Source organism: Pseudonaja textilis, chromosome Z (genome assembly GCF_049901715.1).
Source record: "Pseudonaja textilis isolate UNSWEBS1 chromosome Z, rPseTex1.2, whole genome shotgun sequence".
NCBI classification, from domain to species: Eukaryota; Metazoa; Chordata; class Lepidosauria; order Squamata; family Elapidae; genus Pseudonaja; species Pseudonaja textilis.
In genome coordinates this window covers 90,623,634-90,641,733 of record NC_142008.1, presented here as the reverse complement: position 1 = coordinate 90,641,733, position 18,100 = coordinate 90,623,634, and the positions used below count along the sequence as shown (strand labels likewise).

Here is an 18,100-nt window from a genome sequence, read left to right as displayed (position 1 = left end):
TATATGAAAATAAAAAGTTATCTTCTTAATATAGAAAAGCTACTATGTTGAAAGTATTACATTAATCTTTGTTTGCCATACTAATGTGTGTGTGTGTGTATATACATACACATGTGTGTGTGTGTGTATGTGTGTGTGTGTGTGTATGTTATTCAGCTTTGTTCGGGTATTTTCCCACGTCATTGTAGTTGTGCTTTTAAAGTTGTAGCAACGTTTCGACAGAATCTCATCTGCCATCATCAGGCTCCTGTATTGCATTCGTCAGAAGCCTGATGATGGCAGATGAGATTCTGCCGAAACGTTGCTACAACTTTAAAAGTACAATTATAATGATGTGGGAAAATACCCGAACAAAGCTGAATACTAATACACACACACACACACACACACACACACACACACTGCTCAAAAAAATAAAGGGAACACTTAAACAACACAATGTAACTCCAAGTCAATCACGCTTCTGTGAAATCAAACTGTCCACTTAGGTAGCAACACTGATTTACAATCAATTTCACATGCTGTTGTGCAAATGGAATAGACAATAAGTGGAAAGCATAGGCAGTTAGCAAGACATCCCCTATAAAGGTTCTGCAGGTGGTGGCCACAGACCACTTCTCAGTTCCTATGCTTTCTGGCTGATGGTTTGGTCACTTTTGAATGCTGGCAATGCTTTCACTCTAGTGACAGCATGAGACGGAGTCTACAACCCACACAAGTGGCTCAGGTAGTGCAGCTCATCCAGGATGCCACATCAATGTGAGCTGTGGCAAGAAGGTTTGCTGTGTCTGTCAGTGTAGGGTCCAGAGCATGGAGGCACTACCAGGAGACAGGCCAGTACATCAGGAGAGGAGGAGGCTGTAGGAGGGCAACAACCTGGCATCAGGACTGCTACCTCCGCCTTTGTGCAAAGAGGGACAGGAGGAGCACTGCCAGAGCCCTGCAAAATGACCTCCAGAGGGCCACAAATGTGCATGTGGCTGCTCAAACGGTCAGAAACAGACTCCATGAAGGTGGTATGAGGGCCCGACGTCCACAGGTGGGGTTTGTGCTTACAGCCCAACACCATGTAGGACGTTTGGCATTTGCCAGAGAACACTAAGATTTGCAAATTTGCCACTGGTGCCCTGTGCTCTTCACAAATGAAAGCAGGTTCACACTGAGCACATGGGACAGACGTGACAGGGCCTGGAGATGCCATGGAGAATGTTCTGCTGCCTGCAACATCCTCCAGCATGACTAGTTTGGCAGTGGGTCAGTAATGGTGTGGAGTGGCATTTCTTTAGGGGGCCGCACAGCCCTCCGTGTGCTCGCCAGAGATAGCCTGACTGCCATTAGGTGAGATCCTCTGACCCCTTGTGAGACCATATGCTGGTGCAGTTGGCCCTGGGTTCCTCCTAATGCATGACAATGCTAGACCTCATGTGGCTGGAGTGTGTCAGCAGTTCCTGCAAAACGAGGGCATTGATGCTATGGACTGGCCCACCAGTTCCCCAGACCTGAATCCAATTGAGCACATCTGGGACATCATGTCTCGCTGTATCCACCAATGCCACATTGCACCACAGACTGTCCAGGAGTTGGGGGATGTGTTAGTCCAGGTGTGGGAGGAGATCCCTCAGGAGACCATCCGCCACCTCATCGGGAGCATGCCCAGGCGTTGAAGGGAGGCCAGACAGGCACATGGAGGCCAAACACACTACTGAGCCTCATTTTGACTTGTTTTAAGGACATTACATCAAAGTTGGATCAGCCTGTAGTGTTTTTTTCCACTTTAATTTTGAGTGTAACTCCAAATCCAGACCTCCATGGGTTGCTAAATTTGATTTCCATTGATCATTTTTGTGTGATTTTGTTGTCAGCACATTCAACTATGTAATGAATGAGGTATTTAATAAGAATATGTCATTCATTCAGATCTAGGATGTCTTATTTTTGTGTTCCCTTTATTTTTTTTGAGCAGTGTGTGTGTGTGTGTGTGTGTGTGTGTATACTATATATATACTATATATATACATATATATTTTCTTAAGTTTTCGCGGGTGGCGAAAATGTATGGCATTCAGGTTTGTTCGGGTATTTTCCCACATCGTTGTAGTTGTGCTTTTAAAGTTGTAGCAACGTTTCGGCAGAATCTCATCTGCCTTCTATACAGAAGCCTTGACTGGAGCCCGGTTACTCCTCCAGAACCATCAAATTTCCAATTTACTGGAACATTTGTTTTACAAAACTGAAACATCCGCATTAAACATGCTGGTCTTTTATCTTATACAGTATATGCTTTAAAAATAATAATAAACCATTCTCAAGTTTTGTTATAAATTATATATGGATTTGCTTATATGCTTAATGTTTATTTTGGTTTTCTTAATATTTAGAAAATAAAGAAGGATTTAATAGCAGTGCCAGTCCACTAGAACAATCTTACCATGGAGATCATACTGGCACCATCCCTGAGTGCATATAGGAAGATCTTGAAGAAAGAAATGTTCTGAAGAGAGCATTTCAACCTGCCTGAGTCATCTTTTATTTTGTTTTGTAGTGATTTTTTTTATTTCTTGTTATTTTATATTTTATTTTGCAAAATTTTGTTTCTATTTTTAGATTTATTGTGGACATTTTAAACATTTCATAACAGAAAGACATTTGCTTTCTGTTATATCAGCCACCAGAACCATGTATAGTTCTACTGCACATCCACTGGAAATCTTTCTTACCTGCTGGCATAGACATGTGGAAATTCCGAGTAGTAGTTAGACTCATCTCTACTTAAACTGATAGTGTTTGCCAAATTGTATGTATTCAGACAAAGTTTGGGGACATAATTTGGCAAGGCAAAATATATGTTGAAATACCCAAAGAGATCAATTTTGAATACAACGTTAGAATTAACAAATCACATGACCCAGTATTTTCAAGATTATTTGGACAGATGTTTGATCTCAATTTCTGGGAATGCACCATTGCTTCATGATCACAGTCCGTCTGCCCAAAAAGAATAGTTTTATCTTAAAGGAAAACAAAGCCTATTCCGCTGGTATAACACAAAAGAAATGTTACTTAGACTCAGTAACTTGTGTCTAACATGCACATATCTATATGCTCTGGCAGAAAAAAAAGAATAGCCTGAGATGAGGGGGGAATAGTGTTCTTGGTTCCAGTGTTATTACAGAGATTAAAAAATAAGTATAGTATAATTTAAAATGATACATAGTCCCAGCCATTCAATAGGATTGCAACATATTTCCAAATTACTTTTCAAAATAAATGTACAAACATAATATCTAAAAGCTGTCAATCCAATCTGATTTAAAAACAACTTTTTTGTGCAAAAGTGCCATATTGATTTTGTTGTAAGGATATGGTCTATAATGAAAATACAGAAGACTTAATGTGTGTTCTGTTTTTATTTTGTAGATGTTCTCAAATAATGATGAAGCTGTGATCAACAAAAAGCTTCCCAAAGAATTGCTTCTTCGGTAAGATGTCTTCTGTTTTATTCAAAGATTGAGCACAGATTTAACTAACATGAGAGTAAAGCAAGATGCTAGCTGACTGCAAACAACTCCAAAGCCTAGATGCTGTAATCTGGAAAGCTACATTCCCAAACCTCTTGAATCATTTGCTTTATCAAATTAGTTCTGCTATATGCAGTGCAGCGTTTCAACAGATTTAGAAAAGGGCTGCTTTCAAGGTGGTTTGGCACAGTCAAAACTTAGTGTCCTAGCCCCTTCATAAGGAGTCATAACTTAAGGAGCAACATTATGATGATGAGCAACATTTTAAACCTATTTACAAACATCAGAGCAAGTGTATTGAAATGAAGGTATTTCTAAAATAACATGGGAAATTGCTACGTTTGTTTCAGATTCCCCCCAAAAGTCATATAGACAAATGATCTTCAGATTGTTCTTTAACATGCTCGACTATCTGTCCAGATTCAGATTTTCCCCCAACAGATTGTATTAACCTTTTCTACTGTTTAGAGAAAAGAGATACTTCTCTTTGTTCAACAATTGCAGAACTGTAGGTCTTGAACAAAACCCACAGATTTTAGCATTGGTTTTAGCATTCCAGTTTAAGTTTTGTGAAAGGAAATGTCTGATCCTAGTTTTTGTTTTTGTTAGCCTGTTAACTGTTCATCCTTTCTCATGCTTTCAAATGCCAGCATTATGGTAATCTAAATAAGGAAAAGGAAGGTAAAATTTGTCTTAAAAATATAATGTTCATTTCATCATTTAAGACAGAAAGAAAGAAGTAGCATTTTTACCCTTAATATTGTTCCTAAATGTCTATTTAAATCAGTAGCCAGTAAAAACCTTCAAGTAAAAAATTGTTTGGGTATTTTAATTATTGAGCTTTGAGAGGAAGAATACAATAAGTATATCTAGGTTTTAAGATACTTCAGGCAAGGATTCCCTTTCACCTCTCTGGATTTCCCATCTTGATTAAAATATAAGCTAAGGAGCTATTTCATTGCACTCATATCAGGAAATTAGACCAGGTACTTTTGGTTTTTGCATTAGTATGTATTTTTTCTACTTCTTGCTTCTACATCTAAGTACTTTTTCTTGCTTCTTAAGATGAACCTTCTTCTGTTTTACTATGAACCCAGCTTCTGCTTTTTTGTGATTTACTCTGTTCCCATTCCCATAATTTTTCCTCTCAGTTTCCTTTCTTTCAGCTTGCTTTTTCTCTGTATTAATTTGTATTTAAATCATTTCCTTTGCTGCCTTTAAATACTCATTTATTTTATTGCTCCCTATCTGAACAATGCTTTCAATCAAATTCTTGTTTCTTCCTGATAAAAGTAATTCCAAGGTAAAAGTCACTATTCTGATATCTTCCTTCTTCCTTTCATTATCTTCCCAGGGCTTCCTAAAAGAACCAATTTTATAGCTTTTTCTAAACCCCAGTGGGGTGGGGCTATCTGGAATACAGGGAAAGTGTTGTTCCAAAGAATATAGGCATCAGTTGGTAAGAGAGTCATTCTTCCTGAACTTATTAGATAGCAATTACAATTGGGAGTAGGTAGTCGATACCTGGATCTTGAACTGTGTAGGATTTTGAAGATGAAAATTTGCACATTAAATTGCACTCAGAAATCAGCTGGTAACTGGTCAGCACAATTAAATGTAATGCTGTTATATGGGTGAAAGGATATGCCTTTAACTATTCAAAGTGCTTTGTTCTGGATGAACTTCTGAGAACCCCATCTATATAGTCCAAACAATGACCAAAGCTTGAATGTTCTTGATTAGGATCATAAGTGGCACACAGGGTGGAATTTGGAAAGGCTCTTTTAGTCACATCAGTACTGAACAAGAAGCAATGAGTCAAAAGGGCCCACACATTATGAACCAATTTGATATGGTAGCATGACTCCATCCAGTATTAGAAGTGGGATTTTCCTGAAATTGGATGGCTTCCAAAGCCAAACCCATTCTATCATGCTAGGATTGGGCCTAAATATTTTTCTTCTTCTGGACCCAAACAGCTTCCAGGCATAGAATAACCTCTTGACTTCATTTGTTCATATAGAGTTGATTATTTTTGTTATAATTTCATATTCATGTCCAATGCTATTTGCCTCTAGAAGAAAAAATCATAATTTTTAGAAATCTTATGGATCTTCAAGGCTCTTACAATGTGTAATCATTTTTATCTCCCATACACTACCTGACAATGAAAGAGTTTTGTGTAGTCAGAACAAAAGAAGGGATTTTCAAAAAAAAAAAATCAAGCTACAGAATCTGTTGGTTAAAAATAAATTCCTGGAAATCCTGATCCACAGCCAAAGCTATAGTGCTAGAAAATTGGCTGCTTAGAATACAGTTTGAAAAATCTCAGTCTAAAGAACCGTACTAAAAATTGCACTATATGGCAATAGGAAATCATTCAAATCAGTTTTGTCACATGAAAATTTTTGCTGTCTGATGCCAAGATCTGCCAGTGGAATAGTGAGATATGATAATTAAAGGGGTTAGACCAGGTTGAGAGTAATTCTAAGCAATTTCCAACACTTTAAATCCCGTAGAATCTCCAGAAGAACAATCCCCTCTTCTGGATTAAATAAGGAGATCACCCGAGATTTAGCTAGACTAACGATAGCTCATCCTCAGCAGATGGCAGCACCTAGTGAACCTTGCTCCTCTCAGAAAAGTTGAACATGGTCAAACTTGATTAGCAAAGACATCTGTGTATCCGATAGTTTGAATCACACTCATTTCTATTGTTAAGTTTACAATACCGTTGTAAGCCCAGATCTGTTCATTAGAACTAGGGATCAACAGTCTATTTCTAATAATTATCATTATATATTTACTCATGTCCATTCAGATTAGCTTCCATATTATATTTATTTTAAAAAATGCATACAAAATATGACAGAAGAATGTTAATCTGTTTGTAAGATGTTAATTTATTAATTTAAAGATAATAGTTTTAGTAAATGGGATGTTTTCATTCATTTCATTCATCCAGGCTTTAAATAATCAGGATCACATGTCTCTTTAAGACTACCCCTTTAAAAATCTTTTTTTTCAATCTTAGATAAGATTCTCACAAAAGTGTAATAGATGACCATATTTAGTGTAACACAAAAGCAGAATAGCAAATTAGATAGCATACGTTCTACTGATCAGTCTATAATCAGTCTTTTGTGATTCCAGTCTGGTAGTGATACTGCAGACTTTCTGGGTATACCAGTTTTATATTCTCATTAATTACTCAGCATAGACAGTTCCTTTAGAGTGAATAACAGAATAGCAATCTTCATTTTTTTAAATGTGAGCAATAGATTCCAATGTGAGACCTAGGTGCTGATTAGCAAAAAGTTACAAATCCATTAGCTCTGACTCAGAAAAAGTCTATTTCACATTATAGAATTAAGGAACTAATTTAAACTGCTTTGTTACTGTGCCTTGGCTACTTAAAGAGCAGCACTTGGATTGCCTTTACTTGCTATAGAGTGGAATAATTAGTATTTAAAATTAGTTTGCTTATTGGCTATCATAACATTTATATTTCTATTATATTATATAAGTCATTGTTTCTGGCTTTTAAAATGTGCTTGTTCCCATTTAATATTACAGCACATGAATATTGAAAATATGTATTAATAGGACTCTGCTTTCTAGAACATATTGTTGATGGATAGAATTCATTTGTTTCAGATGTGGAAAATAAATAGCCATGATGCAAATCAAACACTCAGAGTTTAATCCGCTAGTGCAGGGGTGTCACAAGACCCGGGGCCTGGATCTGGCCTCCGGGATGCTTAGATCTGGTCCGCGGGGCCACCCTGGTGCCTCTGTGACCAAAAATGGAGCCTGATGGTGGTGCCTCTGTGACCAAAAATGGAGCCTGGGGGGACATGAGAGGCCCATCCAAGCTCTATTATTGCTGGCAGAGGGCTGCAGGAGGCCATCGCAACTGAAAACAGAAGCCCATTTTTGCTGAGGAGTGTTCGAGCCACCACAGGTGCCCCCAACGAGTGACATCAAGCTGACCATGTCCACCCCAGCCCCTGAGGTTAAAAACCACCCCGGTGCAGCCCTTTATAAAATTGAGTTTGACACCCCTGCTCTAGACAGATGCTTTGAAGATTAAATACACATTGGAACTCATCTGAAATTCTCTATTGCTGTTTATTTAATTTAGAAATTGATTCGAGTGATCTACAAGATTCAGTCTTGCAGATCATCCAAAACCACCTATTTGAATGTCAATCTTAATATACTTTGGATCTTAGTCTCGGTTAACCTTGATCAGCTTTCTGTTACATTTTTAAAACTATTACATAAGTTATCATCTTAATGAACTGGTTGGCTGTGGGAGCTGGTGAATTTATTATTGCATTGTCCTTTGTCTTTCCATATGAAAGACAATTGTCCTATATTTATCTATGACTTTTATACATGAACTCTAATGTTGCACTCACACAAAATCCATCTAGTCTAGTACTTTGCTTCCCCAACAGACAACTAGATGTTTCTGTGAAGCAATAAAGAAATGTCCTTTAAAATAATTATTACTATAGTAGCCTTAGTATTTTTTTGTGTTTAGCAAATTTTTCTGTATGTCATAGGACTTGGAAAGAGGACAGCATACTATATCTTGCTGTCAGTTTTGAAAGTAACTAAGCATTTAGTGTATTCTTTTGAGTTACATTTTGCGTCTAAATACAGATCTGTTTCTTATGTAAGCATTTCTGAGTTTTAACCAACAACGGTTTTCAAGATGGTTGCGCACATGGATGCCGCAGCTGGCTGCTTCTCCTTTCAGTGTATAGTGTGTATGATTCTGTGTGTGTTTTGGATCCTTTCCTTGATTGAATCCTGTGGGGCAAGGGGCATCTATAGTTGGCAAGCTTTGTTAGAAATTGGACTGAAATGTGAAAAGGCTGTTAAGGACGATTTTATACATTCTCATAATATACCGAAGGAAGCAGCTAGGACCCTGAGGGAGTCATGGATCATTATCCCTGTAGGAAGGAGGAAGAGGTGGAGAAAGAGGAACAAGAAGGGGAAGAGAGAATGCCGTGCTGGGGTTCTCTTTAGGCTGAGTAAGTTTCCACACAAGCCTTCAATTGCAAGTATATTTCTTACCAATGCAAGATCTCTGTCTAACAAAATGGATGAATTAAGGCTACAGATTGCAGACTAAATTCATCAAGAACTGCTGTGTTTTGCTAATCAGAGAAACTTGGGTTCATTCACTCATTCCAGATGCAGCTGTTGAGCTGGAAGGCTACACAGCTTACCGGCAGGACAGGAGTAGAGATTCTTGCAAGAGCAAAGGGGAAGGTTTAAGCCTTTATGTGAACAAAAGCTGGTGTATCAATACAGAAACTGTAGACAGCCACTGCTCCATGGATCTGGAGTATATGACTCTTAAATGTAGACCCATATATCTTCCACAGGAATTCAGCGTGGTTTTGATTACTGCAGTCTATATCCCACCTGATGCCAATACTACCATAGTTTTGGGATTCTTGTATAACATTGTTAGTAATCAGCGGAATACCTATCCTGATGCTGTGCATATCATAGCGGGGGACTTTAATCAAGCTGATTTAAAAGCAGTGCTCCCTAAATTCAATCAGCATGTTAAGTGTGCTACTGGAGGAGCAAACATATTGGACAAAGTATATACCAACATCAAACATGGCTATAAGGTTATACAATTACCACATTTGGGACAATTGGACCATATGTCACTGTTTTTAGCACTAGCATACATACCTCTTAGGAGATAGGCTCTCCCTATAATAAGGACAGTAAAATCTTGGCCAGAAGATACTTCCCAATAACTTATTTTGAGAACACAAATTGGGACATCTTTTACCACCCTGATCTAGAGGAGCACACTGCAACTGTTCTGTGCTATATTAGACACTGCAAGATACTACTACCACTATGGATAAATGTATTAGGATCTATCCCAATCAAAAACTCTGGATGATCAAGGAAATCTAGCACCTCTTGCGTGACAGGACCAATTCCCCCCCCCCCGTCACCCTCTTACCTGCACTGCGCCTCACAATTGATTTTTCAGCTGGTTTGAGGCCTTTTTTGGCCTTCCAGAGGCTTGAAAAAGCCTCTTCAGGCCGAATAATAGACCTGTTTTATCACTTCCTATAATATGAAACAGGACTATTATTCGGCCTGCAAAGCCTGCAGAGGCTTTTTTCAAGCCTCTGGGAGGCCGAAAAAGGCCTCAAACCAGCCAAAAATCAGCTGTGAGGCGTGCACATGCATAGTGAGGTAAGGTTGCCTGCAGCTTGCATGCTGGCACAAATGGCTCTGCATGCCACCTGTGGCACGCGTATCATGAAAGTCTTCTTTTTTTCCTATCCAAAAAATTACAGTTAATTTAATTTTTTTATAATTAATCCAGTTATACTTAAATATATTTTCTCTGATATCAGCCCATTTTATTACCACATTTCTATAGTAAATGGAGGATCTGGAAAAGGATTTAGAACCTGAGCCTCAATAGTATAGTACGTAGCAACCTACTATAGAACTTTTGCTTTTTGGAGTGTTTTTTGTCTGTGTGTTTGTGTGTGTGTAAGTAAAGCTATACATTTGATACTATAATAAAGAATATTTTCAGAAATGCATCTCTTATGGAAATAAAATGAAGACTTGCTTTCAGACCTCTTCATTCTAAAATTTTGAAGCAAACTATTATTTATGAAAGCATATTCGACAATAAATTAGTTTGGAAAGTCAGTACTGTAAAATCTTTCTGCAGATCAAATCAACTTTGACTTTAGGAATACTTCTTGACAAATTTAACAGTGTGCTTTCTGGGTTCTGTGTTTTTGAAAACTTATATGAAACATAAGAAATAGCTTTGAGAATTAGAAGCTTCTTCCATGCAAGCTGTGAAAATTTATTAACGCAAATTAGCACACAAGATTTTGAAAGAGAGCTTTATCCAGAGGATTGCCTTATAAGTAAGCTTTAGTTTCTACAAGACAAAGACTGGTTTGTTTTCATACAGAATTATTGCATAAGTAGTTGTTTCTGGATTTTCTTAATATCAAAAAATGTCTTGGCATTTCATGTATGGGGGTGTCAAGCAAAAAGCATTATATTTTTCTCCATTTATTTGCAATAGGTGTTCAGTGAGTGACTTCCAGTTTTGATGACTTAGGAATATTTTGATGATTTTGATTTTAATGATTATGAATCTTTCCCTAGGCCTGACACTGAAAGCTTGTTGTTTGACACGCACTAGAAAGCCAAGAAGACAGATGAATGAAGTATTGGCATCTGTTCAGCATCTTCTTTCTTTTACACATTGGTGGCAATTAGACACTTTTGTTAGAAATGGGAAAGTATGAATAATAGTACTAGCAGTTAACTGGTACTATTCTAGAATATAACTAGAATCTCATTGATATGCTGTAGTATCATATGTATTACATAGCATTAAATAAAGTTGTGACCTATCAAACTTTACTTGGTCATTATACCTAAATCCATTCTGTAAAGATATTGTAGTTGATTATCTGGGTACAAGAGCAATAGCACTTAGACTTATATACTGCTTTATAGTGCTTTACAGCCCTCTCTAAGCAGTTACAGAGTCAGCAAATTGCCCCCAACAATTTGGGTCCTCATTTTACCCACCTCGGAAGGATGGAAGTCTGAGTCAACCTTGAGCCTGATGGGATTTGAACTGCCAAATTGTAGGCAGCTGGTTGCATGCAGAAATAGCTTGCAGTTCTGTACTGTAACCACTGCGCTCCAAAACCCACAATTATTTAAAAGCTAAAGTTTACAGTTCGATATATCCAAAAACAATATTTTAGATAATTTTGATTTGGTTTTATGCTCCATCCATTAGAAAATAGGTGGAAGGCAAAAGTAGTTAAAAACTGAAAGTGCTCCAAAGATTTTAGTTTCTTGGCGTTTTTCCGGAATTAAGCCTCCTGCTGCAAACAACCTAGCAATAGGAATCTGACCCTGCACCTGCAGGAATACACTAGGAAGAAGAAGATCACAGTAGATATTTGTAATATCTCTTGTTGGTTGTGAGTAGGCAATTCTTCCTGACAGGGAATAAAGTTTTGCTCAGAAAGTTATTACCCAAATTCACTAAGTTATATATGATACCTCTTTCTTCTTCTGGGATACTCTTTTTTCCTACTTTCCCTCAAATTTCCAGCAATATATATTCCAGTAGTGGGTCTGATACAAAGGTGTGGTGGTGTAGTTACATTGGCCAAATACTAGGAAGCTATGAAGATGTCCAAATAGTTCATTAATTTGTTAAATTAATATGCAGCCCATTTCACTATTAAGCAACTCTGTTATTCACATTGATTTTATGCTGTTTGCTGTTACAGTAACAGTGTAGTTACAGTGATCAGTCTGCCCATAAGGAAAGCAAGATATTCTTTGGGTCCATGATAAAGCTATCAACCTTTTGGAAAGAAGATAATTTGGGTTACATGCCTGAATATTCTGTTTAGAATTATTTGGTAGTTGAATTCACACATTGTTGTAACCTTTTTTAAAAAAAGTTATTGGTTTTTAAAAACAAACATCAACAAACAAAACATAAAAACATCAAGCTATCTTCCATAGGTGTACATACAATGTGCCGGTTGGTTTACAAATTGTTTTGTGCTTCCATTTCGTAGTCTTCAATTACAATTACATTACATATAACCTCATATTGTCAATCAAAAATTAAATACCTTAGTATCATTATTAATCAATCATTTGACTATACTTTTATTCATTCATGTTTTACAAGATAACCATAATTTACTTAATTTATTTTATAACAGTTCATATTATCATCCCAAATCTATCCTAAAATCATTTTGTAGTTATAATAAGAAAGAAGTACATCTTTATATATTTATTATTTTCTAAAAATCTACATATTTCATTACTGTACATTGTTGTCTAACCAAGATCCCAAATTTTATAAAATTGTTTATCTTCTTCTCTAATTTCAAATGCCAGTCTACTCATTTCAGCACATTCCAATATTTTCTTGATTATTTCCTCCTGTGATGGTATTTTCACATTTTTCCAGTTTTTAACAAATACAATCCTAGCCGCTGTTAATACATTTACAATCAGGTATTTCAAGTCTTTACTGTATATTTCAGGTAAAATTCCCAATAAAAATATCTCTAGTTTCAAGTCTATATGTTTTTTCGTCATTTTTTCCAACCACATGTGGATTTTAGTCTAGTATTTTTTAGCATCCGCACAAGTCCACCACATATGGTAATATGAGCCAGGTGTCTGATGACATTTCCAACATTTTTTGGATTTATTCTTGAACATTCTTGCTATTCTTGTCGGGGGGAATTGCCACCTGTAAAACATCTTATGTGCTGTTGACCTTGTCATTTTATAATTTTGAGACCACAATTTTTGCCATTTCTCTAAATTAATCCCATATCCAAAATTCTTCTCCCAAACAATCATAGTTTCTTTAACTTGTTCTTCTTCTAGTTTAATTTCTAATAGGTAATTATATATTTTGGTAATCATTTTTTTCACCCCTTGTAATATTTTATCTAATTCTTGCTAGTTGTATAAAAACCAAATTGTTTCTTGTCTTTTTTATGTGTTTGGACCTGCAAATAAGGCCACCATCCTATTTCAGTTCCCTGGGATTCTAATTGGTTTTGCGTTTTTAATTCCCCTTTTTCATTTAAAAGATCTTTATATTTTATCATTTTGTTGAAATCTAGAGCATTGGGATATATTAGTGCTTCCATTGTTGATAACCATAACAGTACTTTCACATAGTGGTTCTTTTTTAGTTTCTCCCATATAGATAATACAGTATTTCTCATCCAATGTCTTTGGAAATAGGTATGATATTTGCTTTTCCCATCCCAAAGAAACGGTGCCTGCCAAGCTGTAGGTCATAACCCTCTGTTGTTGATATTCTTTTATCTGTCAAATTAATCCAATTTTTGATCCATGTAGTTATTGCCACCTGATAATATAATTCAAAATCTGGGAGGCCAAATCCTCCCTTGCTTCTACTATCTTGCAGTAGTTTATATTTTATCCTAGCTTTTTTCTTCTGCCAAATAAATTTCAATATGTTTTTGTTTAGGTCCTCAAAAAAGTTCCTTCCTAGCTTGACTGGCACCGTTTGGAACAAGAATAATAATTTTGGTAACACATTTGTTTTTACAGTTGCTATCCGTTCCAGCAATGACAGTCATAACTTAGCCCAATTATCTAAATCCTTTTGAATTTAAAGTATTAATTTATCATAGTTGTCTTCTTTTATCGGAGAACATTTCACCGTGAGCCAAATTCTGAGATTTTTTTACTTTTTTTACTATCTGCATGCCTAATTTATTTGCTAGTTCTTCATTTTGTTTTTTTGGTGCAGTTTTTAGTTATTATTTTAGTTTTTTCTTTATTTTAAGCCCTGCCCCCTTTCCAAATTCTTCTATTTCACTCATTAGTGTAGAACTTGTTTCTTTTGGGTTTTCTATTATAAATACCATGTTATCAGCAAAGGCTTGGAATTTATACTCTTCTTTTTTAACAGTTAATCCTTTAATATCTCGATTTTGTCTTATCTGTGACAACAATACTTCTTCAGATAATATATATAACAATAGGGCTAGTGGACATCTTGCCTCACTCCTTTACTTATTTCTAAGCCATCCATGGTTTCTCCATTCACTATTACTTTTGCCATTTGTACGTTATAAATTGTTTTAATAAGTCCCCAAAAATTTTCACCAAACTGCATATTAGTCAATTGTTCAATGAGAAAATGCCAATTTAAGTTGTCAAACACTTTCTGGGCGTCCAAGAACATAAGCGCCATTGGTTTATTTGGATGCATCTCATAATATTCTAGGACAGGGGTCATCAACCTTTTGGACCTCAGAGACCACCAAACTCATAATTTTAAATCCCAGGGACCACTAATTGGTTCTGTGGGCATGGCTGAATTTGTAGGTGTGGCTTGGTGGTCATGTATTGGGCATGGCTTATATGTAAATATTATAAATATTTATATAAATATTGATTTTCTTTATAAAAAAGAGCAACTTTTACCCCAAAGCAGGCAAAGCAGGCAGGCAGATTGAGTTGCTCACAGAATCACAGATTCATTCAGAGATCTATCTACCTGCCATTGGCTAGCTCAGTCTGTCACATAAAATTTGCTTGCAAGCAAACTCATAAAATTAACTCACAACACAATATGCATGTAAATATTGATTTTTTTTATAAAAAAGAGCAACTTTTACCCAAACTCAAGCAAAGCAGGCAGATTGAGTTGCTCACAGACCCATTCAATGATCTATCTATCTGCCATCGGCTAGCTCAGTCTCTCAAATTTGCTTGCCATCAGTCTGCACTAAATTTGCTTGCAAGCAAACCTTCAGTCCTAAGGGAGGTTTGGCTGTGCTGAGCCAAAGATCTAAAGACTAGCTAGAAAACAAGAAATCAACCATTTCCTGCTTCCTAGCTAATCTAAATCTCCTGGCACAGCAGAACAGATGATGGTCAGAAAAAGGAAAAATAGCTATTTAGCAGGCAAATTTACCGGGTAAGGAGTGAATGGGGGGGAGGGTTCCGCACGGGCTATGTGGGCGGGCGCAGCCTTGTGTTTCTGTGCAGCCTGGATTAATTGCTTTGTTGGGGTGCTCTGGGGGTGAGATTTCTCTGTGGCCCATCAAAATTTTATCACGGCCCACCGGTTGGCAACCGCTGTTCTAGAACATCCATAATCAGTCTTGTGTTGCTCTTCATCTGCCTATTGGGGAGAAAACCATTCTGGTCAGAATGAATGATTTCACTTAGTATCTTTTTCAGTCTTTCGGACATTATCGTTAGCTAAGATCTTATAGTCCATGTTTAGGAGCAAGATCAGTCCTAGAACCCTTCTATTATGAAGGGAAAATGGTTTAAATTAGTCCTGTGCTACTCTGTCTGAACTTAAGAATGTAGCTATTTTAAACAGTTATAGTGGAGCAAAAGGGAAAGTGTGGTCTTTAATTGATAACATTCATCAAAAACTAAAGTAAACTAACCCTTTTTAACTACCGGTATAAAACACAGATCTACACCCAGATTTATATATCCTATATAGATCTATTTCTATATATTTGGCCTGGTACATTCTATCTTCCATTCAATAGGAAATGTAAATTGAAAATCTCAGATGTTAGAACTATGTTGAATTAAGATTCTCAGTGGCTGAGAATGGACTTCAGTGTCCTAAAAAATACCTTACTAATAACCAAATAGTCAAGATCTTTGTGGAAAGCTATCTTTTAATTGCATCATAATGAAATGATATCAAGAGTGAAGATAGAATTATAATTTTTACTTGCCATCATATTTTAAAACAATATTTTATGATGTTTTATGAATTTTGTGATTTAATCTTTGGATAATTCAATGTTGTTTAGTAATATGATAGTTTTTGGATTGAGATTCCAAATAATATGTCACATTTATAGTACAGACATTATAATTTAGATTGCTTCTATCAATAGTTTTAATCTTTGTCTTTACCACTTTGTTTATCTAATTTAACTAATTTTAATAATTAATAATTTTGGTTTGTGGATTTAAATGGTAAAGAATGCAGAATCAGAAGATGTATATCTCCAGCTAATTAAAAGTTAGACACATGATCCAGTTGCATTATCTTAAGCAATGAATTATATAACTTTAATTTTTTTCTCCACTATGTTTCAATTATTCAATTATAAATAAATAATATTATGCCTTGAGATAATATACAGAATAAATTGTAAATTATTGTTGTAATAATGCTCAATTGTAACTTTACATAAGTGACTGCTCACTTGACTATTTTTTTTTTACTAATTAAATGTTACGTAGTAGTTTTAGTTTTTCAGACCTGAAGCCTTGATAACTTTTGCTTGTTATTTTGCTGTACATTTATACATATACATTTAGTTATTTGTTTGTGTGTGTGTGTGTTTTAACAGAATATTCTCCTTTCTGGATGTGGTCACTCTATGCCGCTGTGCGCAGGTCTCCAGGGTAAGAATATTTGCATACTAGTATTGGTAAGGCTTTCTCTATTGGGTACTTCCAGGTTATCTCTTGAAACCCAGAAATCAGATCAAATCAAATCTTTAATATGATTATCAGCATATGAAACTCAGGAATGTGTCAGCCTTAAATAATATTCAACATGAGCCCATTTTCTTCCACCTCTCCATTTTTTGTATCAATACAGTACCAACAATGTCCACTCAATTTGTTATTCTAACATGCAGACTTTTATGTTGCTGGAAAACGATGGGAGTGCAGCTAATGCATTCTCTTCACCTATAATTCATGTTCACAGGTCCTTGGTAGCAAAAATTTTCAAGTGCATGAGTAGGAGAAGACTAACAAAATGCATTTTATATAGGCGGTCCTTAGTTTAAGACCAAAATTGGCCAGAATTTCCATCGCTAAGTGATGTAGTCATTAAGTGAATCAAGGCCAGTTTTATAACATGTTCTGATGGTCCTTAAAGTGAATTACCATGACTATTAAGCGAATCCAGCTTCTCCATTGGCTTTGCTGGTTGGAAGGTTGCCATGCATCCAAATTCTGATCATGTGATGTGTGGATGCTAAATCATAAGTGTTGAGGACTAACTTTTTTAGCACATCATAATTTTGATCATTAAATGAATGATTGTAAGTCAACTATTCATAGAGAATACAGAGAAGTCTGTGAACTATATTTGGCTCAATAATTAAATGCTTGTCTGGGGGGAAATGTCATAAGATGCTCAGACTCATATTTTGTTAGACATCAGGAATAGAATTTAAAAACTGAAGATGATTACTGAGAGTATTTTCCTATATTCCTGTATGGTTCATTTGTTTCATAGAAATATATATGGTATACCTCAGAGGAAATGATGATAGACTACTAGACCATGAGCAGAATAGCACAGTTATTATAATTTACAGTGTGAATTGGGTAATGTGATATAATAATCTTGATTTATTCCATAGCACATTATATTACATGTCTGGTACAAGTTTTCCAAACTTGCTACTTCCAGATGCATTAGCCTTCATTTCCCATAATTCCCAATTAGACCACAAAATGCTGAATAAGCATATTGGGAGTAGTTATCCTACCTAGATAGTATTGTGTTGAGAAGTTATCTTAACTTTTAGGGGCTTATTGCGCTGATTGCCCCCATTTTTAAAAAAATGCCAAAAAAAGAAGTCAGATTAGTCAAAAGGTTGGAATATTACAGTCCAGGGCTGTGCATATCCTTTAGAATTGCTGTTGTGCTATATCTGGTGCATGTGTGCAGAGGCCAGTTGCAGCAGTTTCTAAAACAGCTGCACAAGCTTGAGAAAAATCCCAGCTGCTTTAATGTATCACACCTCTTCTGAAGGATTTGCATAACCTTGTTGAAATCAATAAAATTTGCATTGGGAAACATAATTGGGAAAATAGGTTGTTTAGAAGCATTATTTCAAAAACAACTCATTAAAGTGTTATTAAAAGCGTTCAAAGGATTTCTCATAGTATCAAATATAGGATCAGTGTTATCAAACAACATAGACATCTTTTTTTAAAAAGGGAAA

General features: G+C 36.0%; 1 protein-coding gene across 7 annotated transcripts in view; it reads left to right on the top strand.

The window, feature by feature from the left end:
• The window catches only part of FBXL20 (F-box and leucine rich repeat protein 20), a 54,048-nt gene that overhangs the window by 14,740 nt on the left and 21,208 nt on the right, over positions 1–18,100 (top strand). For all 7 annotated transcript variants that reach the window (XM_087915979.1, XM_026717612.2, XM_087915981.1 and 4 more), the window contains 2 exons: positions 3,418–3,479; positions 16,484–16,538. Coding sequence is in view for 3 of the 7 variants with exons in the window: in XM_026717612.2 (XP_026573397.1) it covers positions 3,418–3,479; positions 16,484–16,538 (117 nt within the window). In the remaining 4 variants the exon portion in view is untranslated. The remainder of the gene's footprint in view (positions 1–3,417; positions 3,480–16,483; positions 16,539–18,100) is intronic.